The sequence below is a fragment of the Mastigoproctus giganteus genome, chromosome 10 (genome assembly GCF_048544385.1).
Source record: "Mastigoproctus giganteus isolate SK-2022 chromosome 10, ASM4854438v1, whole genome shotgun sequence".
NCBI classification, from domain to species: Eukaryota; Metazoa; Arthropoda; class Arachnida; order Uropygi; family Thelyphonidae; genus Mastigoproctus; species Mastigoproctus giganteus.
Genome location: NC_143584.1, coordinates 70,388,376 through 70,408,546, shown reverse-complemented (window position 1 = coordinate 70,408,546; position 20,171 = coordinate 70,388,376). Strand labels below are relative to the sequence as shown.

At 39.2% G+C, this 20,171-nt stretch overlaps 1 protein-coding gene across 1 annotated transcript in view; it reads right to left on the bottom strand.

The window, feature by feature from the left end:
- kis (chromodomain helicase DNA binding protein kismet) overlaps positions 1–20,171 on the bottom strand; it is a 1,089,809-nt gene that overhangs the window by 512,595 nt on the left and 557,043 nt on the right. The window contains 1 exon segment of the mRNA XM_090383876.1: positions 7,221–7,321. Coding sequence (XP_090240002.1) covers positions 7,221–7,321 — 101 coding nt within the window.

Genomic DNA, 20,171 nt, shown 5'->3' with positions numbered 1-20,171 from the left:
AGATGTTACATCAGCCAACCCAGACATTGCCAACAAACTAGCCAAATGGACTGTACAAGAAGCGTGGACCACGTTGGACCACAGAGTGATATCATTTTCTCTGGTTCGCTCTGTGGAACGGACCCCTCCGATCCCACGAGATGTGATACGGTACAATTCAAAAAAGGCAGACTGGCAACGTTTTCGGACTGAGCACAAGAAGACTCCCTGAAGACACTCCACTCCCTGAAGCACTCCCTTCAGATGATTGTGTACAGATTATTACCACTGCCATAAGATCTGCATGTGATTTCTCCATCCCACGCAGAAGGCCCTACCGGTATGCATTTCCCTGGTGGAATCCCCAACTACAGGATCTCAGAAGAAGAGTCCACCATGCAAGAAAAATGTTCCAGCAGGTTCGATCAAGGCTACCTCCCCATGAGGTAGATGCCGCCAGAGAGGCTTACCGCATTGTCAGAAATGAATACACAAAGCTAATTCGTAAAAGTAAAAAGCAAACGTGGCAAATCCTGGTATCCACTTCTGGGAATAAGGACCCCTGGGGCATCGTTATCAAGATCGTAACAAACAAGCTGCCGCGAGGAGAGGTACTCGATACGACACTAAAGATGGATGGCTCCTCTACTTGCACCTGGAAGGATAGCATTAACAATATTCTAGACACCATTTATCCCATTGAAGCTGCAGCTATGACTCGACAACAACAAGAAATAGTAGATGAAAATCACAACTATCATCCTGCCTCTGCGGAATCCCCCTTCACTAACATTGAGATGAACTTGGCAATGAACAAAATGAAAGTAGGAAAAACACGTGGTGCTGATCTGCTAGAAGTGGATGTGGTTAAAAGATTTGCAGAATGCTATCCTGTTACTCTCTTAAGCCTTCTAAATAGGTGCCTGACAGAAGGCACCTTTCCAACATCCTGGAAAACGGCAACCCTGAAATTTATATTGAAAAATCCCGACAAGCCAACACAAATTCCAACCTCCTACCGCCCAATTGCCTTGCTCTCTGTAATGGCCAAGCTACAAGAATGCCTGCTCCTATTTCGTTTAACCGCCAGATATGAAGAACAAAAACTTCCAAGTGACAAGCAATTTGGATTCAAAGCAGGTAGCAGCACAGAAGATGCCATTAACAGATTAATCACTCAAGCAACTCACATAGCCTTTAAGTACTCCCTTGCAATCATGGTAGACTTCGCTGGGGCCTTTGATCGACTATGGTGGCCCAATGTTCTTCGGAGGCTTCGGCAATCAAATGTTTCCAACAACCTATACAACAGTTTAAGGTCATATTTAACTGGTAGAAAAGTCCAAGTTACCAACTGATTCCAGACAGTGAGAAGGTACATCAATCGAGGCTGTCCGCAGGGCTTTGTGCTTGGCCCTTTCCTCTGGTCTATTGTCCTGGATGAGTTCCTGGGCATGGACCCGGGAGGTGTTGAGTCCTTGGCCTTCGCGGATGATCTTGTCCTTTTGGTATGTGCTAACACCAGGATGAACCTGGAGAAAATGGCAAATGGAGCACAGGTAAAACTTCAGAACTGGGCAGCCCTGGCCCTGCACAACCTTACCATTTCAGGAGAGAAAACAAAGTCCATACTCCTTAAAGGCAGGCTACAAATCACAAGACTACCTACAAATAAAATTAAACTTTATGCCCATACAGCTGCACACTGAAGTCAAGCTCCTAGGTATCTTCTTAGACTCGGGGCTTACCTTCCACCACCACCTAAAGTATCTAGCCAACAAAATGCATCATGGATGTTTATTTCTGCCCTGATGAGTAAGTCAAGAGTGGATCTGCCTTCATGGAATCTGCACTGTATTGGGTTAAGAAGGTTGCTTTAGACTAGAAACCAGGTTATGTGGGCACTGATAATTTTCTCCAGGACCTTGCTCATACAGCCGGTGAGTGCAATAGGTCGATAATGTTGTGGATTTGTAGGATCTTTTCTAGTTTTGGAAATGCCAAAATATAAGGGTAATGGCATTTGTCTGGAAGGGTATTCTGTTTGAAAATTCTGTTATAAATAAGTAACAAGGTATTAAGGGCTGGTTCAGTAAGTTGTGCTATCATGATGTAGTGTATTCCATCTTGTCCTGCTGCACTGAGCTCAGTGGTGGCTAAAGCTTTGTGCAATTCCGACATTGTGAAGGGAAGATTGTATGCAGCACTAGAGAACTGATTCGAAGTTGATGAAATGTTTCTCAGCCTGTGCTTTGTGCACCTGGAAAGGATATGTGTAAGGTGGTGTGGCTGAGATTTCCATGAACAGTTTGCCCAATGAATTCGCAATCTCCACTGGTGTTGTAACATCACAATTGTTTACAGTGAGTATGCGAAGGCTGATGCGTGCATGTTTAGAGTATGTACATTGTATTTTGGCCCATATTGTTTGCATTTTTGCAGTTCTTGTAATTTGTGGAGGCGAAATGTCTCCATGCTTCTATTTTGCTAGTCTGCCTAATGCATTTTACTTTTGCCCGAGCCTGTTTGAAACAGATGAGACTTGCTATTGTTGGAAACTTCATGAAGATGTTCCATGCTCTGTTCTTTTCTTTTTTAGCCGTGCTGCATTCATTATTCCACTACAATTTTGAGAATGCTGATATTTTGTTCGATTGCATTGGAATCACTTGGTCTGCTGCCCGTAGTATTTGGTTAGATATATATTCGGTGGCCAAGTTTATCGATGTTTGCTGGACCTGCTTTTCTTCAGGTATTGCTAATTGCTTGTATAGATCCCATTTTTGCTTTGAAAAAGTTCCATTTGGCAGTTCTATTAGAAAAGTGGTTAATGTTTCTGTCAATCTAGCATATCAGTGGGTAATGGTCTCTACCAAGTGGATTGGTATGGATAGTCCACCCAAACAGAAGATATATGGATGCTGAGCATAGAGAGACTTCGTTTGTTAGTTATTTGTTATTTGGTTTTTAGGAGCATTAGCAACTAAGGCCATATTGCTCCGGGATATGCAGTGGTCATTCCCTGACCTTTCCACATCCTCCGTATTTGGTGGTGACGGGCTCGAACCCCGGTCTAATCAAGAAGCATGTGCTACGCACTGCTGCTCCTTCCCACCTGGCTACGGAGGCGCCCAGAGAGACTTCAACTGGTGAAGTACACCCTGTAGGTAAATGCGTATAAGTGTGTACGCCATTATTAAGAGTAATCAGGTTGTGGTGGTCATGTAACTTTTCTATCATTTGTCCACGTTTGTCCATGTTCTGATTTCCCCATAACGGATGGTAACCATTGAGGTCCCCTTGGATGAAGTAGGGTTGAGAAAGTTGTACCACTAGTTCTTTTTTAGGTCGTCCTAACTAATATTTTGATTAGGAGGCAAGTATAGCGAGAATATAGTCAAGTAACAATTAACGTTGACCGTACTACAACTGCTTCAAGGTTTGTTTTTAATGGGAATATTTGAGGGTATTTATTATTATTATTACTAGCCACATAGTTCAAGGAAGAGCCAAGGTTTATGCTGCACCAGCCAAAAAAAAATTCTGAGTTATCCTGAGAGAGAGAGAGAGAGAGAGAGAGAGAGAGAGAGAGAGAGAAGTAGATGGGAATCACCAAGAAAGAGAAGAATCATGATATCCAGCTCAGGACCCTGGGTCTGCCAAGCCCATACTCACCAGATGTGAGCCCCTCAGGGTATTTGAGTGTTGATTATCAACCTGAACAATCTAGCACATGGAGGTGTGCTAGATTGTTCAGGTTATTTACAACATGATCTTTCCAATCAATTTTATAGTTCCGGAAAGAAACAGTTATATGCCATGTTAGGTCGGTTTCCCATGGGCAGAGAGCGATAAGATCATATTGCATGAGGAGATCTTGGATATCATTTAAATTTGCTGTGATATCCTCTGCAGTTCAAATGCAGGAATGTAAGCATTATTTGGGTTTAGTAGAACCCTTGATTCGTTTTCGAGGAGCTGAAGGTATGGTTTCCCATGTCCCTATCCTCATCAGTGAATAATTCTAATACCTGCTCATCTAATACCTACTCTAGTGTTTTGCTGCAGGGTGGCATCTGGTTGTATGGTAATCAGCGTATTTATAGCGTTACTTGCTGTTTGAAATGGTGGCCAATAGTGACCTTGCCCAATCAGATAGCAATTCATTTGGTAGTATGGTTACCACCGTTTGGGTTGCAATTGATATTTGCTTTTTCATTTCTTGAGCACAGGTTGGTTTATTAGTATTCAGGATTGGTATGGATTTTTTGGTCTCTTGGTAGGTAACATTGTGTTCAGTTTTGTATCGCTGTATGTATTTTTCACGTTTCAAAAGGGGATAATTCTTGGAAAATTCTGGATGTGCTTCTTTGCAGTTTGGATAACCAGGTGTTGTAGCTGTACAATCAGTATTTGTGTGCACAGTGGATCCACATACGGCACATGCAGCTGCTCCTCTGCAGACTGTCTGTGAGTGCTCAAACTTCTGGTACTTGTAGCAGCGTAAGGGGTTTGGAGTGTATGTGCTAACATGGCAGTTAAGATAACCTTTAATCGCCATTGGTGGGTTAGGGTTATCGAAAGTGAGTATTAAGTTCTGAGTAGGAACTACTAGTATGTCGTCTTTCGTTATCATTATTCTTCTGACACAGATGACTCTTTGATCTTGTAGTTCTTGTTTTAGCTCTTCATCTGACACATTCATGAGATCCCATTCGGTGATGACACCTTGACGTGTTCAGGAAACGTGTGGTGAAATGGTGACAGAAGTTCCACCAAAAGATTTTAGTTTTATTAGTTGCTCAGGTTGTCGAGCATTGGCAACTTCAACCAGTAAGTCTCATGATCTTAAGAGACACTCTGTCTTGGGGGGTAGCTATTACGCTTTCTAGGCATTTCTGCACTAGAAACGGCAAAAGTTTGCCAAGGGTCTCATCTATGTACCAGAAGGTACATAGATGAGACCCTTGGCAAAGTGGATTTTTGGGTTCTGTTTGCTCCATTTCACTCTGGAAGGGTGAGCTTTTCCCTTCCAGGTTACTGGCCCCACCAAGTGGAGGCAGAAGCAGTGCCAACTTTGTGACCAAGTGGTAGTGGGTTAGTAATAAAAATGAAAAACTAAGAAAAGAAAGAAAGAAGGTTACTTTTCCATCTGATCTAGTAAAGTGCTTTCTTTATTGAATGAATTAAGTGTTAATGTACTGCTGAAAATAAGGAAACAATTTTATTACACCAAGAGAGAGTGCTAATTTACTGGAAAAGACACTTGTTAACAAAATAACTTGGCACCTGGGGCCGCACGTCTCTCTCTCTCTCTCTCTCTTGTCTGTGTTGTGGAGAGATAAAGTCAAAGGAGCAAACGTCTTTGCATTCACCTGGGCAAAAGTGCCATGGAAATGCTTCAAATGATGAAGCAAGTGTATGGAGAGAATTTCCTATCTCAGGTACAACCATTCAAATGGCATAAACATTTCACTCACGGAAAACAAAAAAAGTCTTGCTGGAAGAGGACGGCCATCCAAGCCCAGCAAAAATGGTTCAAATGCTAGAGTTGATTGAAAAGGTGAAGGAAATCAATTACCAATGACCGATGTGCAATGCTCATATAATTTCAGAAGATCTGTGCGCTAATAAGGAAACCACTCGACAAATAATAACCCAAGACTTGAAGATAATGGAGGTCTTGCATGGTTTGTACCACATTCATTAACAAACGGTTGATGAAATACATGAGTTGAACACTGCAGAAAACTCACTGAAGTCGCTGAAATCAAAACCAAATTCCTCAATTCAATCATTATGGATGATGAGATGTGGTATTTTCAGTAGAATCTGCAAATGAAGCGAGTAAGTGTGAAGTGGACATCGGCAAACTCTCCGAAATCCAAAGTTCATCAAGCAAGATCAAAAATCAAAACATCCCTTTTGATTTATGATCATTCCTTTCTATGATAGAAAGGGAATTGCACACAGAGAGTATGTGTCCAATGGCACAAGTGTGACTGCTGCCTACTTTCTGGACGTTTTGAAACCTTTGTTGCAGAGAGTCCATAGTGTGTGTTGTCTCAATATAAGATGGCAGTTGGTTCTTCTTGCATGACAATGCCCCAGCCACAAGGCTCTCACTGTTCAGGAGTTTTTGGTCAGCAAAAAAAGTCTGCATGCTGCCACACCCACTGTATTCAGACTTAGCCCCGAGTAACTTAGTTTTATTCCTGAAACTCGTCACCACTGAAGAAAGGCTGTTATTTTCATGATTCCAACACTACTCAAAGAACTTTGATGTGAAACTTGAACAGCATACCACTTGTGGCCTTCCACCAGTCGTTCAAGTTGCCTTGTGACTGTTGGTTGCAGTGCATGCATGTAGGAGGAGGTTACTTTGAATAAACCAAGGATAGTATAATCATACATGGAATGATTGGTTTTTTTTTTTTTTTTTTTTTCCCAAGCGTCAGTCTTTTTCCAATTGTTGCACTGTGTATGTATCTCTTCACAAGTGACATCATGTTCATGCAGTTAATAAAAATAATTAATCTACAAATTTATTTTTTCCATACAAATTATATGGGGGGGGGGGGGGGAAGAAGAAAAAATAATTGCCAATTTCTAATTTGTCTGATTTTAATGATATTCAGTTAGCTTGGCAAATATTTTAAATGACCACAAATAAAAAATTTAATGAAAATCCAATTCACTGGTATTCCTCTGTTACAAGTGGACAGATGGAAATGGCGAAGACAATATACACTTTGCATACATATATGTGAATACATATACATAAAGTAAATTGCAATACAATATATAAAAAACAAGTATAAAACAGCTCTAAGAGGTTAAGAGAAATGCCAATTTCAACATTTTCCCTTTGTGGTTTTAATTTCTTCCATAGCTTGCTACCTCCACTGATTCGTGTAATAAGCATGACTGACAACTTAACATCATGAAGGACATTCACCAAGGGAATATCAGATACAGTTTTGCAATTTCAGAAGGTGGATTTGCTTTATACTTATGAATAGTACTTATCTACATTAAAGATCATTCTAATATTCTAAACAAGTCTTGCTTTCCCTCCAACTTCAAATAATTAAATATATACTGTGATTGGGAGGAATTTTTTCTGAAAAAGTCAGGAACATGCTGAGAAAAACACTTTTAATTACAACTGCATTTTTGAAACTATATATATTCTATAAAAAAGTTTCTAGAAAACATTTTGACATTTTAATAGTACTCACCATGTTTATAAACACCAATAAGAAGTGATTTATCAGCTTCCTCATCCCACCAGGCAGATGGTGGCTCACCATCAGCATTTGGTGAAGGTAAAGGAATCAAACTAGAATCAAGGAACAAATAAATTTAAAAATCTTTGCTTTCAAACACTCGATGTAATGTAATATATAATACACAATAATCAATCAATGATTCATTCTTTCTGTAAGAATAATTTACAACTTATCAGGCAACACAGCAGCAATGTTTGAGGCAGAATGCACTGGTTCCACAGGAGCAAGTTACTGCCGGTCATGATTGTCAGGGAAATGGGAAATATACTATGTAAGAAGGATAGGTGGAACAGGACCAGGATATGTCTGCCAGGGACAAAAGGTGATTGCAGTGTAGATAAGATATCATCTTTTAAGGGCAGAAAAGATGATATTGTTGTACATGTTGGCACTAATGACATTAAGAGTAGGAGATCTGCGGACTTACTTAACAAGTACAGGTCAAATGTTGAAAAAACAGTTGAGTTAAGATTAAAATTGAAAGTGTCCGCAATTCTGGCAAAACACAAATGGTATTTGATGAGAGGCTTGTCAATCAATTTGGTCCTGGAGAGACTGCACAAAGCTCAAGGGGTACTACATTTTTTTTTTGTTTGGCATGGTCTGTGCTTTTTAAGAGGAGAGACTGCTTCTACAGGGATGAGATACACTTAAATAGAAAGGGTGCAACAATATTTGCTGATGCTATTGAGGCAGTGTTAGGTGGATTGAAAACTGCTCGCTTGGGCTTCAGGGATTAATAGACTAATAATAGCCCTAGGCAGAGGTGACAGTGATTCTTGCATTGCTTTTATTGGAATGAGCGGCAGCCTGGTAAGCAAGTTACTGGGGGTTTCATGAACTGCTGGGAGTCATCATGGAACAAGTAAATACATGGGCTGTGTTAGGGTAACTAAGAATAAGAACAGGTACATGTATACTTGCATGTACACCAATGCCAGGCCTATAGTAAATAAATGTGATGAATTTGAAGTGCTGATCAAGAATACAAAGGTGGATATTGTTGGGATATCAGAGACATGATTTCACACAGATATAAGCAATGCAGAACTGGAATTTGGGGAATAAATGTATACAGAAAGGATAGATAGGATAGGAAGGGAGGAGGGCTTATGCAATGTTTAGTAAGTTTGGTGTGACATAAGCACTGGGAAAGAAAAATTGAGAGTAGGAGTGTGTTATAGGCCAAATGACTCTGATGAGTACAACAAACAACTTTGCAGAGAAATGAGTGGGCCAGTAAATCAGATTCTCTTATAGTGGGGGATTTTAACTTCCCAGATATAGACTGGATCTTGTAGATTGGTCATTCAAGGACTAGCAAGATTCTTTGGATATATTGGATGATTGTTTTATCTACAGCACCATAGTGAGAGGTAACCAAAGGGAGTAATACTCTTGATCTGATTATCAGCAGTGATTATTCATGTATTAAGAACTTGCAGATAAAGGAACCACTAGGTGGCAGTGATCACAGTGTACTGATGTACACTCTGATCACTGCCATTGTCTTTAATCAATTGTCTTGATTAAAGACAATCACAGTGTGATTGTCTTTAATCAAGTTATAAAGAAGGTTAGACAGATGAAGGCAAATTACAAGAAATCCTTGGAAAAAGATGCAAAGAAAAATGGCAAGAAATTCTTTGCTTATATAAATTCCAGAAGGAAGGAAGTAGAGATGAAGAATCAGATTTGATATTAATGTTTCTGCTCAGGTAGCTGAAAAATGATTGAGTGTTTTGCATCTACATTCACACATGAGGTTTTCTGTAGAGAAGTAGAGGCCAGAGCTTATCAAACTGCTCTAAGAGGTTAAGAGAAATGCCAATGGGGGGGGGGGGTAAATGATTTTGTAATAACCAAGAGCAAAGTGGAGTAGAAATTGTTGAAATTAAAATTAAGATGGGCATCAGGAGTGAATGGGATCTCTATCCACTTACATTAAAGGAGGCAGAAGAGGTAAAATCAGGCCCTTAGACATGATTATGAGAACATCCTTGGACTCCGGGGAGGTCCCAATGGATGGAGATGTGCAAATTTACCTCCACACAAGGGGGATCAAAGGTGATACGAGTAATTATATACCAGTTAGTTTACTTTTATTCAAGGGAAAATAATGGAGTCAATGGTTAAAGAAGAATTCCAGGATCATCTACACAGGACTGCAGTAATAATTCAGACACAGCATGGGTTTGTTGAGGGGAAGTTTTATCTGACCAATTTGATGGGTACTATGAAGTGGTCGGAAAGGGACTGGATGCAAAAAATATTTGTGATATCATATACTTGGATTTCAGGAAAGCTTTCGATACTGTTTCACATGGAAGACTACAGCGCACTTTGGAGCAGTATGGCGTTATGGGCAAGTTGCTACGATGGTTGAAAGAATGGTTGAGTGGAGAAGACAGAGAGTGGTAGTCAATGGACACTACTCTTCGAGGACTAATGCTATCATTGTAGTCTCCCAGGGTTCGGTGTTGGGCCCATTGTTGTTTTGTATATTTATAAATATTATTGATGAAGGTATATCAGGCTCAATTTCAAAGATTGCAGACAATACAAAGGTTGGCAGGGTTGTCAATGGCAGTATGCTATTGCAACAGGATCTAGAAAATTTGGACAGATGGGCTGAGAAGTGGCAAATGAAGTTTAACATTGAGAAATCCAAAGTTCTGCATAGGAGTATTAGTAATCGCAGAGTAACACACCAACTGTGTGATACTACAGTCAGGGTAATGGAAAATGAAAAAGAACTCTGGGTAGTTGTTCAGTTAGATATGAAGTTTTCAGAGCAGTGCAGACAGGCACTAGAGTAGGTCATGGGAATTGTTGGTCAAGGAAACAGGAATTTTGGAATGAGTATAGAGAAGGGCACCAAGACTGATGAAGGGAACAAAGGGGTCCTCTTTCCAAGAAAGACTTAAGTTTTGAAATCTGCAGTGTCTGGAGAGTAGGTACCTGCAGGGTTATCTCATTGGGTGCATATGGCCTTGAATGGTTTCAGCAGGCTCAATGCTGATGGGATTTTTCCACTTGCTCAGATTATAGAGCTGAGGGGCAAGAACTCAAATTTAAGTAAGGCAGTTGTTGAATAGATGAGTGGAAATTTGCTTTTAGCAAGTGGGTTGTAGATTACTGAAACAAGCCTCTGGGGTATTGGACAGTTAAACTGGAAGCATTTTTTTTTTTTTTTTTTTTTGGATGATTGCTGTATCAGTTTGCTTTCTTGCATATGCCTCTACTAATGCTAGCTATGTTATCTAGCACTGAGACTATGGAGCAAATACCGAACAACAGAATAATAATAACAGAATAATGAAATATCAGATTAGATGCAAGAACAGAATTTCACTGACATGCTCTTCACAATATCACAGTGTATGCAAATTTAGCATAAGTTATCTAAAAAGATTCAATATATTTTTTTAAATAGCATTAGTAGAGGCATATAATCCAAAGCAAGCTTAGACAGCAACGGGGGGAAAAAGAAAAAAAAAAAAAACCATTCCCACTTCACCCATCCATTCACTTCAAAAGTTTGTTCCAGCAAACAATCACCTGCTGGCTAAAGGATTATTTCTGCACATCTCTTTGACAACTGTCTTTCTTCAATTTTAATTTATGCCCCCTCAGGTACGTACGTACTCTGAGCAAGAGGAAGAAACCCATCAGTACTGAGCTAGCTCAAGCCATTCAAAGCCTTATACACTTCAATCAGATCACCGTGCAGGTTCCTAGTCTCCAGATAATGCAATTTGTAGAATTTAAGCCTTTCTTGGTAAGAGCAACCCATTGTCACCCTCACCAAGCTCATTGCTCTTCTGTTCCAGTAGCTCTATATCCTTCCTAAAATGAGGTCTCCAGACCTGTATGCAGTAGTCAAAGTGTGGAATGGCCATTGCCCCATACAAAGGAATAGCAATCTCGACAGTGTTTTTCATTCTCACCACGCGAGAATGCTCTACACGTGACTTCGACATCGTTGAACACCTTTTCCAAAATATTTGATGTGAAAACATCTATAGTGGCATCTTTGCTACCAAAGTATCCTGTATGTTATTGAAAAGATGTCATGTGTGTTCTGGCAGCCTGTCTGCACTGCTCTGAAAACTTCATATCTGTCTGCACAATTATCTCCCAGGTCTTTTTCATTCTGTACCGTCCTAAACGTAGTACCACACAATTCGTATGTTACTCTGGGGTTACTGCTACCCATATGCAGTACTTTGCATTTGCCAATGCTAAACTTCAGTTGCCACCTCTCAGCCCATCAAGTTTTCAATTTTATATTATTGTATATCCTTTAAATATTATTTGGCCTTATTTTCAAAGGATTAATCCTTTTAACCTGTGAAAGTTGACAATGCTTGGGGGGGGGGACAGTTCAGTTTAACATGTGTGGCCTAAAAAAAAAAAAACTTTCTGTTCGTATCCAAGAATGGCTAAATTGGATTAAAGAAGTTTTCAAGGAATGGTCCACATTTAGCAATTAATCAGGCTAGATAAACATCACTCTGATGATTAACAATTTTACTAATTAATTTTGTTATATTTCTATTGTATAATAGATTTCGGGCCTTAATATAAAGATATTGTACAGGGGTCAGAATGCCAAATGGGGACAAGGTATGCTAACATGCTCTCCTTAGCAAAATCATATACCGAAGTGCTGTAGTCAAAAGAAAGATCTGATTAAAGCTCTACAAGGTGCAATGATTTGCAGCCATCGTTGCTTGTTTTTTTTTTTTTTTTTGCAAGTAGACTGTGAGACAGTTAGCACCTACTCAGTACCACCCATAGCTCAATATTATTAACTCATCCTGTGAATCTCATGAAAAATTCTGCAAACGCATTTCACGAAAAATAATTTATTCTTATATCAAATATGGTAGTAGATACATTCGAGAGATGATTTGCTTATAGTCAATTTGATAGTATGAACCATAGCTGTAACACTCAATACGTTCTACGTGATCACAGGAATTTTGATTCCTGTGATCACGACATATGGTCGAAAAGCGTTGTCAGCTTCAGGAAGGAAAATTGTTTTGCAATTTTTTCGTTAAAATTCTTTTAATTAATTTTCTTATTTTTAATTGCATTAAATAGATTTTTAATTGTGTTAAATTGGGTTTTATTGGGTTTTAATTATTTTTTTAATTATTTGTTACTCCAATGTAAATTTTTCGATTTTTTTGTTTTAAGTTTCTGGAGATTATCATACGGAAGTGTTCTACGTACTATAGAAGGGGGCTGGTCATTACAGAATAAGATATTGAAGTTCATTAATGGTACCAGGCTGATTGGGCAGTAGGATGATCAAGACAAGTGCTAAGTATTACCAATCGATATATACATAGTAACAACAACAACAGAGATTTGTAAAGGAATGCATTTGCAATAGAGTCATGAATTCAGGACTATTACCCTACCATGAACATTATTTGTAAAAGATCTGTCTTGTGGAAAGACAGTATAATTTTTAATTGTGTGTGTGTGTGTGTGTGTGTGTGTGTTTTTATTTGGTTTTTAGGAGCATTAGCAACTAAGGCCATATTGCTCTGGGGATATGCAGTGGTCATTCCTTGACCTTTCCGCATTTGATGGTCACAGGCTCGAACCCCGGTCTAATCAAGAAGCGTGTGCTAAGCACTGCTGCTCCTGCCCACCTGTGTTGTGTGTGTGTGTGTGTGTGTGTGTGTGTGTGTGTGTGAGAGAGAGAGAGAGAGAGAGAGAGAGAGAGAGAGAGATCTTCTCTTGTAAGCAGATGCCAACTGGATTATGATATTTAATTATCTCATGGATATCATCAATATTGCTGTGAAGGCTCTGCAATTCTAATAAATGACAATGTTGATTGTTTAGATCTAGAGTATCTGAAATTGTCTGCTTGTGTTGGCTATTTTAATTTTCTTTTTCTTTAAAATCAGGTTGTGGGTCCACATCATCATCTTCTGAAGGGATCTCAAGAATGATTTCGTCTTGTCTGACAATTCCAGTGGTATCCATAAGGAAGTGGTCCATGCATTTTTGCCTAACAGAATCTGTTTTCTGTTTGTACATTCCTTATATGAGTTGTATGAGCAGCAGGCAGCTGTTTTGTGGAGTAAGGTGAAGATGGAAAAAAATCAAGCCCATTCGGAAATAGAGATGCATGTCAGAATCAATGCATTTTGAATTGATACTGAATGAAATGTTCAGGAGGTGTTATCCTGCATACATCTTGGTATGTGTTGTAATTGTTTTCTTGCTTCTGAATATGAGACTCTTTTCTATCTTGCAATTTGGATTTTTTTCTCATATTTCCATTGCTCACAAGTTTTTTCCAGTCCTGTCCAAATTTCTAATTGTTTTAACACCTTATTGAGTTTGGAATATGTGGACAAATGCGAAAGTTCAAATATCTGGCTTGCAAATGAAGAAAGGAGGATTGATAAACAAGATGTTGGTACGATGCTGTGAACTGGAATAAACTTACCATCTTTCTTCAGCATAATTCTTTTTGCCTGTGCAACCTTCTGTTGTTGTTTGGTTTTTAGGAGCATTAGCAACTAAGGCCATATTGCTCCGGGAATATGCGGTGGTCATTCCCTGACTTTTCAGCATCCTCCGTATTTGGTGGTGACGGGCTCGAACCTGGTCTAATCAAGAAGCGTGTGCTACGCACTGCTGCTTCTTCCCCCCTGGCTACGGAGGCGCACATGCAACCTGCTGTTCTTGCAGTTCTTGAACAATTTCCACTTCTGAGCATTCATTAGGCTTCATTCTGAAATTATTCCAATGGAGGTATTTGGTGTGGCACGTGGGGAAAACCTTAACTGGAATCCACCAAACAAAGTGTGTCTGAGAAGAGACTCAGTGTTTGTGTCCAGTGGTCACAAACAGCATGTTGTCATATTTATCTTTCACCATTTTCAGAAACCAGTTATGGTTTCAAAACATTTCTGTATGAGAAATGGTGAAAAATTGCCTATGAACTGGTTTGTTAGAACCATAGAAAGCTTGAATGTTCTATTTTGGGTGAACATCTATCTTCAGTATCTTTGGGTTGGGCAGGTCACTGCTTCTAGTTTGATTTAAATCCACTTAAGTTGGATTTGCAGTCTTAATCATGACACAATGTCACAATCCGTGCTTTGCTCATTTTGGCCATGGAATTACCTTTATCCCCCAGGTTTCCAGTCCTGCCATAGGAAGTAAGAAAAAATGGCACAATGTGATGAAGCATCTGATTTACTTTGATAGTACAATTGGCAAACAACACAAAAAGGTTTATTTCCTTTTTTGACCTCTGCCTACTTCTTGCAGTGTTGAAAAACTACTTGAATATATAAATCAGGAAAACAATAGTTGAGACAAAATAGAATCTGTTCACTGGAAAGCTGTTTAGAGGTAATGCTTGGCATACAGGGCTGAGAGGGAGATGGTGGGCTCCACAGACATGCAAATATTATGCTGCTGCCTACATAAACAGCCATCGACTGAAAACTGCATTGTGCAGGTATCAAAATCCCAGGAAACAACCGATTTTGTTCAGAGTTACTGCCAGCAATAGCTCTGTACATATGCAAACACTCTGTACAGGGAGAAGTCGCATGGTAAAGGTGGGCATGGCAGGCATGATATCACATTGAATGAAGGTGGGCGTGATATCACATTGAACAATGTGATATCACGGTCTTTGAGCAGCTCTTGGGCACGACTACCAAAGGGCCAGTTGGCAGACTAATGGGTGTTATAAAGATTTTCCCAGAACCCTGTGGTAGATATAAGCTAGTCTGTAATCAAGTCACATGCAAAGGCAGATTACGAGAAATCACTGACAAAGGATGCATAGAAAAGCAGAAAAGATTTCTTTACTTATATAAACTCTAGAAGGAAGGGGATGAATCAGGCTGGTCCTCTTGATATTGATGGTTCGATCGTTGATGAATGAGTATTTTGCATCTACATTCACTTGAGGAATTCTGCAGGGAAGTAGAGGACAGAAGCTTATTAAACTCTAACAGGAAGCTACATTCAAACATGAGGAGTTATTTAGGGTGGAGAATGCGAGAAGTTTATCAAACTGTAATAACAGTTATTAAAAAATCCTTTAGTATTTTGTAATAACTGACAGCGAAGTGGAGGAGAAATTGTTGAAGTTAAAAATAAGAAAGACACCTGGGATAGATGGAGTTATATTAAAGGAGGCAACAAAGGAAGTAAGCAAACCCATATCCATGATTATGATGGCATCCTTGGACTCAGGGGAGATCTCCACGGACTGGAGAGGTGCTAATGTATCCCCACTTCACAAAGGGTGACATGAGTAATTACAAACCTGTTAGTTTAACTTCTGTTCCTGAAAAAAAAAGAGTCACTGGTAAAAGAAGCACTACAGGATCATCTAGACAAGACCAAAGTTATACTTCAGAGCAGCATGGGTATGTTAAGGGGATCTTTTCTAAACAATTTGATTGGATACTATGATGTGGTTACAAAGGAATTGGATGCAAAACATATTTTGATATCCTAAACTTGGATTTCAGGAAAGCTTTTGATACTGTTGCTCATGGAAGACTAATATACAGATTGGAACAGTATGGCTTTAAGGGCAAATTTCTACAATGATTAAAGTTATGGTTGAATGGGCAAAGACAGAGAGTGGTAGTCAATGGAAACTGCTGTTCGTGGACTAATGTTATTAGTGGAGCGGTTTGGTGTTGGGCCCCATTGTTGTTTTGTATATTTATCAATAATATTGATGAAGGTATATCAGGTTTGCAAATGATACAAAGACTGGCTGGGTTGTTAATGACACTAAGAAGAGTATGCCACAGCAACAAGATCTAGAAAATTGGGGAGATGGGCTGAGATGTGGCAAACGAAGTTTAACATTGACAAATGCAAAGTGCTGCACATGGATAGTAGTAACCCAAGAGAAACATACCAAATGTATGGTACTACACTTAGGGTGGTAGAAAATGAAAAAAACCTGGGAGTAATTGAGCAGTCAGATATGAAGTTTTCTGAGCAATGCAGACAGGCCGTACGAGCAGGTCATGGGATCTTGTCAATGATGTACAGAAATTTTTCTTGTAGAGAAAAGGAGGTGATTATCCCTTTGTATAAGGTAACAGTCAGGTCACACCTTGAGTACTGAGTACAGATCTGGAGGCCTCATTTTAGGAATTATGTCGAGTTTCTAGAAAGAATACAGAGAAGGGCAATGAGATTGGTGAAGGGAACGAATGGGTCCTCTTACCAAGAAATGCTTAAGTTTTGCAAGTTGCAGCATCTGGAGACTAGGCACCTACAAAGTGATATGATTGTAGTGTATAAGGCGTTGAATGGGTTGCGCCATCTCAATGCTAATGGGATTCTTCCTCTTGCTCAGATTACGAACTTCAGAGGACATAAATTCAAATTGAGGGAAGACAGTTGCAGAATAGCTGTGTGGCAATTTTCCTTTAGCCACCGGGTAGTTGATGGCGGGAACAAACTTCCTTCTGTCGTTGTGGAAGTTGATAGCTTAAATAAATTGAAGGAAGAACTAGGCAAAGTTTTGGAGCCAATGAATGGGAAGGGATTTTTTTTTTTTGGCTAACATTGTATGAGCTTGCTTTCTTGCTTCATATGCCTCTACTAAAGTTAGTTTTTTTCTTAGGGAAGAGTATCCTGCTAGTATCTATGTCATCCCCTGGATGGATTTCAAGTTATTAAATCTTGATTTGCATTTTTTCCAATTCCATGATGTCGCACTAAATTTGTCTATCAGCTATTTCAGAGCTTCTGGTTCATTCTTATCTGAAGGCATTGATTGTTCCTAGTGTATTAGCATCTCAACTTGGACACTTGGAAGGAGTGCTTTTTTTGGGATGGTAAGCAATGGTATGGCATACCAGAACCTTTATTAACAGTGATGTGTGACATTTGGATGCAGTACGTTTCGAAATTTGAATTATACAGTAAATTATTTTTCACATGTTTACCTACTATTCAAATAAGCTTAACCTTATTTAACTAAATTTACATTGTCTATTGTTAAGATATTTTCTATATAAAACTTCATAACCATTTTAAGAATTATAAATTACTCAGTCAGACCTCTGTTTAATGAACTTCTTTATAGCAATTTATTTAAATTCCAAATGAAAATTATATTTAAAATAGTTTCAGCTGAGTGAATAAAATTAGCATTAGTAGAGGCATATGATGCAAGAAAGCAAGCTGTCTTGCATCATATGCATTTTATGCAGCATCAGCCAAAAAAAAAAAAAACGCATTCCCATTTCACCCCTCCATTCATTCCAAGTACCTGTCCAGCTCAGGCTTAAATTTATTTAGGCTATCAACTTCCACAACAAAGGATGGACGTCTGTTCTAACAACCAACCAACCAACCAACCAACCACCTGCTGGCTAAAGGCAAACTTCCGCACATCTATCTTACATCTGCCTTTCCTCAATTTGAATTTATGCCCTCTCAAGTGATTATTCTGAGCAAGAAGAAGAATTCCATCAGCATTGAGCATGCTCAAACCATTCAAAGCTTTATACACCTCAATCAGATTACCTCACAGGTGCCTAGCCTCCAGACTGTAATTTGCAAAATTTAAGCCTTTCTTCATAAGAGCAACCCTTTGTTCCATTCACTAATGGAACTTGTTGCCCTTCACTGTACTCATTCCAACAGCTCTACATCCTTCTTAAAATGAGGCCTCCAGACCTGTATACAGTACTCAAGGTGTGGCCTGACCATTGCCTTATATAAGGGGATAATCACCTCCTTATCCCTGCTAGAAAAATTCCTGTATATCATTGACAAGACACTATGAGCTACTCTTGCACACCATCTGCATTGCTCAGAAAACTTCATATCCGCCTGCACAATTACCCCCAAGTTCTTTTTGTTCTCTACCACTGTCAGTGTAGTACCAGAGTTGATACGTCACTCTGGGGTTGCTGCTTCCCATATGCAGTACTTTACATTTGTCAATGTTAAACTTCATTTTCCTCCTCTCAGCCCATCTGCTCAACTTTTCTAGATCCTGTTGCAGCAGCGTACTGTCATTAGTGTCATTAACAACCCTGCCAACCTTCGTATCGTCGGCAAACTTGGACTTTAAGCTTAATATACAATCATCAATATCATTTGTAAATATAGAAAACAGCAATCGACCCAACACTGAACACCGAGGGATTCCACGAATAACATTAGTCCACGATGAGCAGTGTCCATTGATTACCACTCTCTGTCTTCTCCCCCTCAACCACCCCTTTATCCATAGCAGCAATTTGCCTCCAATGCCACACTGCTCCAATTTGTGCAGCAGTCTTCCATGTGCAACAGTATCAAAAGCCTTTCTAAGATCCAAGTATATAATATCAAAGTTATACCCTGCATCAAGTTCCTTTGTGACCACATCATAGTATCGAATCAAATTGGTCAGGCAAGACTTTCCCTTAACAAAACCATCTGTGTCCGAGCTTTAACTGAAGTCTTGTCTTTATGATCCTACAGTGCTTCTTTAACCAGTGCCTCCATTAATTTTCCTGGAACAGTATTTAATCAAACAGGTCTATAATTACTTGTGTTGCCCTTTGATCCTCCTTTCTGAATTGGGGTCACATTTGCACATCTCCAGTCCATGGGTACCTCCCCCATGTCCAAAGCAGCTCTCATAATTATGGCTAACGGTCTGCTTATTTCCTTTGCTGCCTCCTTTAATATAACTGGATAGATCCCGTCCACCACGGGTTCCTTTTTTATGTTTATCTTCAACAATTTCTCCTCCACTTTCCTCTCAGTTATTACAAAATCAATGCTAGCTCAACTAGTTAGTTAAATGTTAGTTAGTATGCTAGTTAACTCTAACTCAATGTTAGAGTTTAACTCACCTCTGGCATTCCCCTCCCTGAATAACTCCTCATGGGTGAAGGTAGATACAAAATATTTAGTTTGTTAGCCACCTGAGCAGGATCATCAACATTTGAACCATCAATATCCAGTGGACCAATCTGATTCATCCATTTCCTTCTAGAGTTCACATAGGTAAAGAACTCTTTGTTGTTTTTCTTTGCATCCTTTGCCAAGGATTTCTCATAATCTGCCTTTGCCTGCCTAATCTCCTTTTTCACTTGGTTACAGACCAGCTTATATCTATCATAGGCTTCCATGTAACCCATTAATTTATATGTATCCCATGCATTTTTCTTCTCTGTCACATGTCTCATTACTTCATCTGACATCCCTTTAGGCCTAAACCTTGAACAATATTTCTTAGTTGGTATGTGAATTTTCATATAACGAATGGATTAGGAGAGACTCAGTACACTGTTCACACTTCAGGTCTTTAGGCAATTTAAGCAGTTAATGCTGCTGCATGACTTGAATTAAGAGAACTGAAGGGATTAACCATTCTACAACTTAGTGGTACTCATAAACCTATCCTACCACCTATCCCACATATTGAGAAGTAGCAGTGGTCAAGGGGTATTCCCGATGTGGACAATGGACTCTGGTCAACCTTCTACTGTAAGTGCCCTGTTCGGGAATTGGGAGAGTAGTTTTCTTTTACTCTGACAAATAATCAACTGTCACTTTGTGGAAGTGTTGTTATCCACATTTTTCCGTAAATGTTTTCTATCTCATGGTCACAGTACCTGAATGATGCCAACATTTTGGAGTTTCAAAAAAAAAAAAAAAAAAAGAGAGAGAAAAAAAAAGTAAAAAAAATTCATATTTAAGAACTAGTGACATTATCGATGATGAGAGAAGGAAAATGAGAACAATGAAGGCATTAAACCTTTTAAATATGAAACAATAGCAGCTTTTGAAACTTCATTGTGGCCTGCAGTGTAAAGAATGTGTTCCTGAAAATACAAGGTATGTTAAAACAATATCGATGATGAG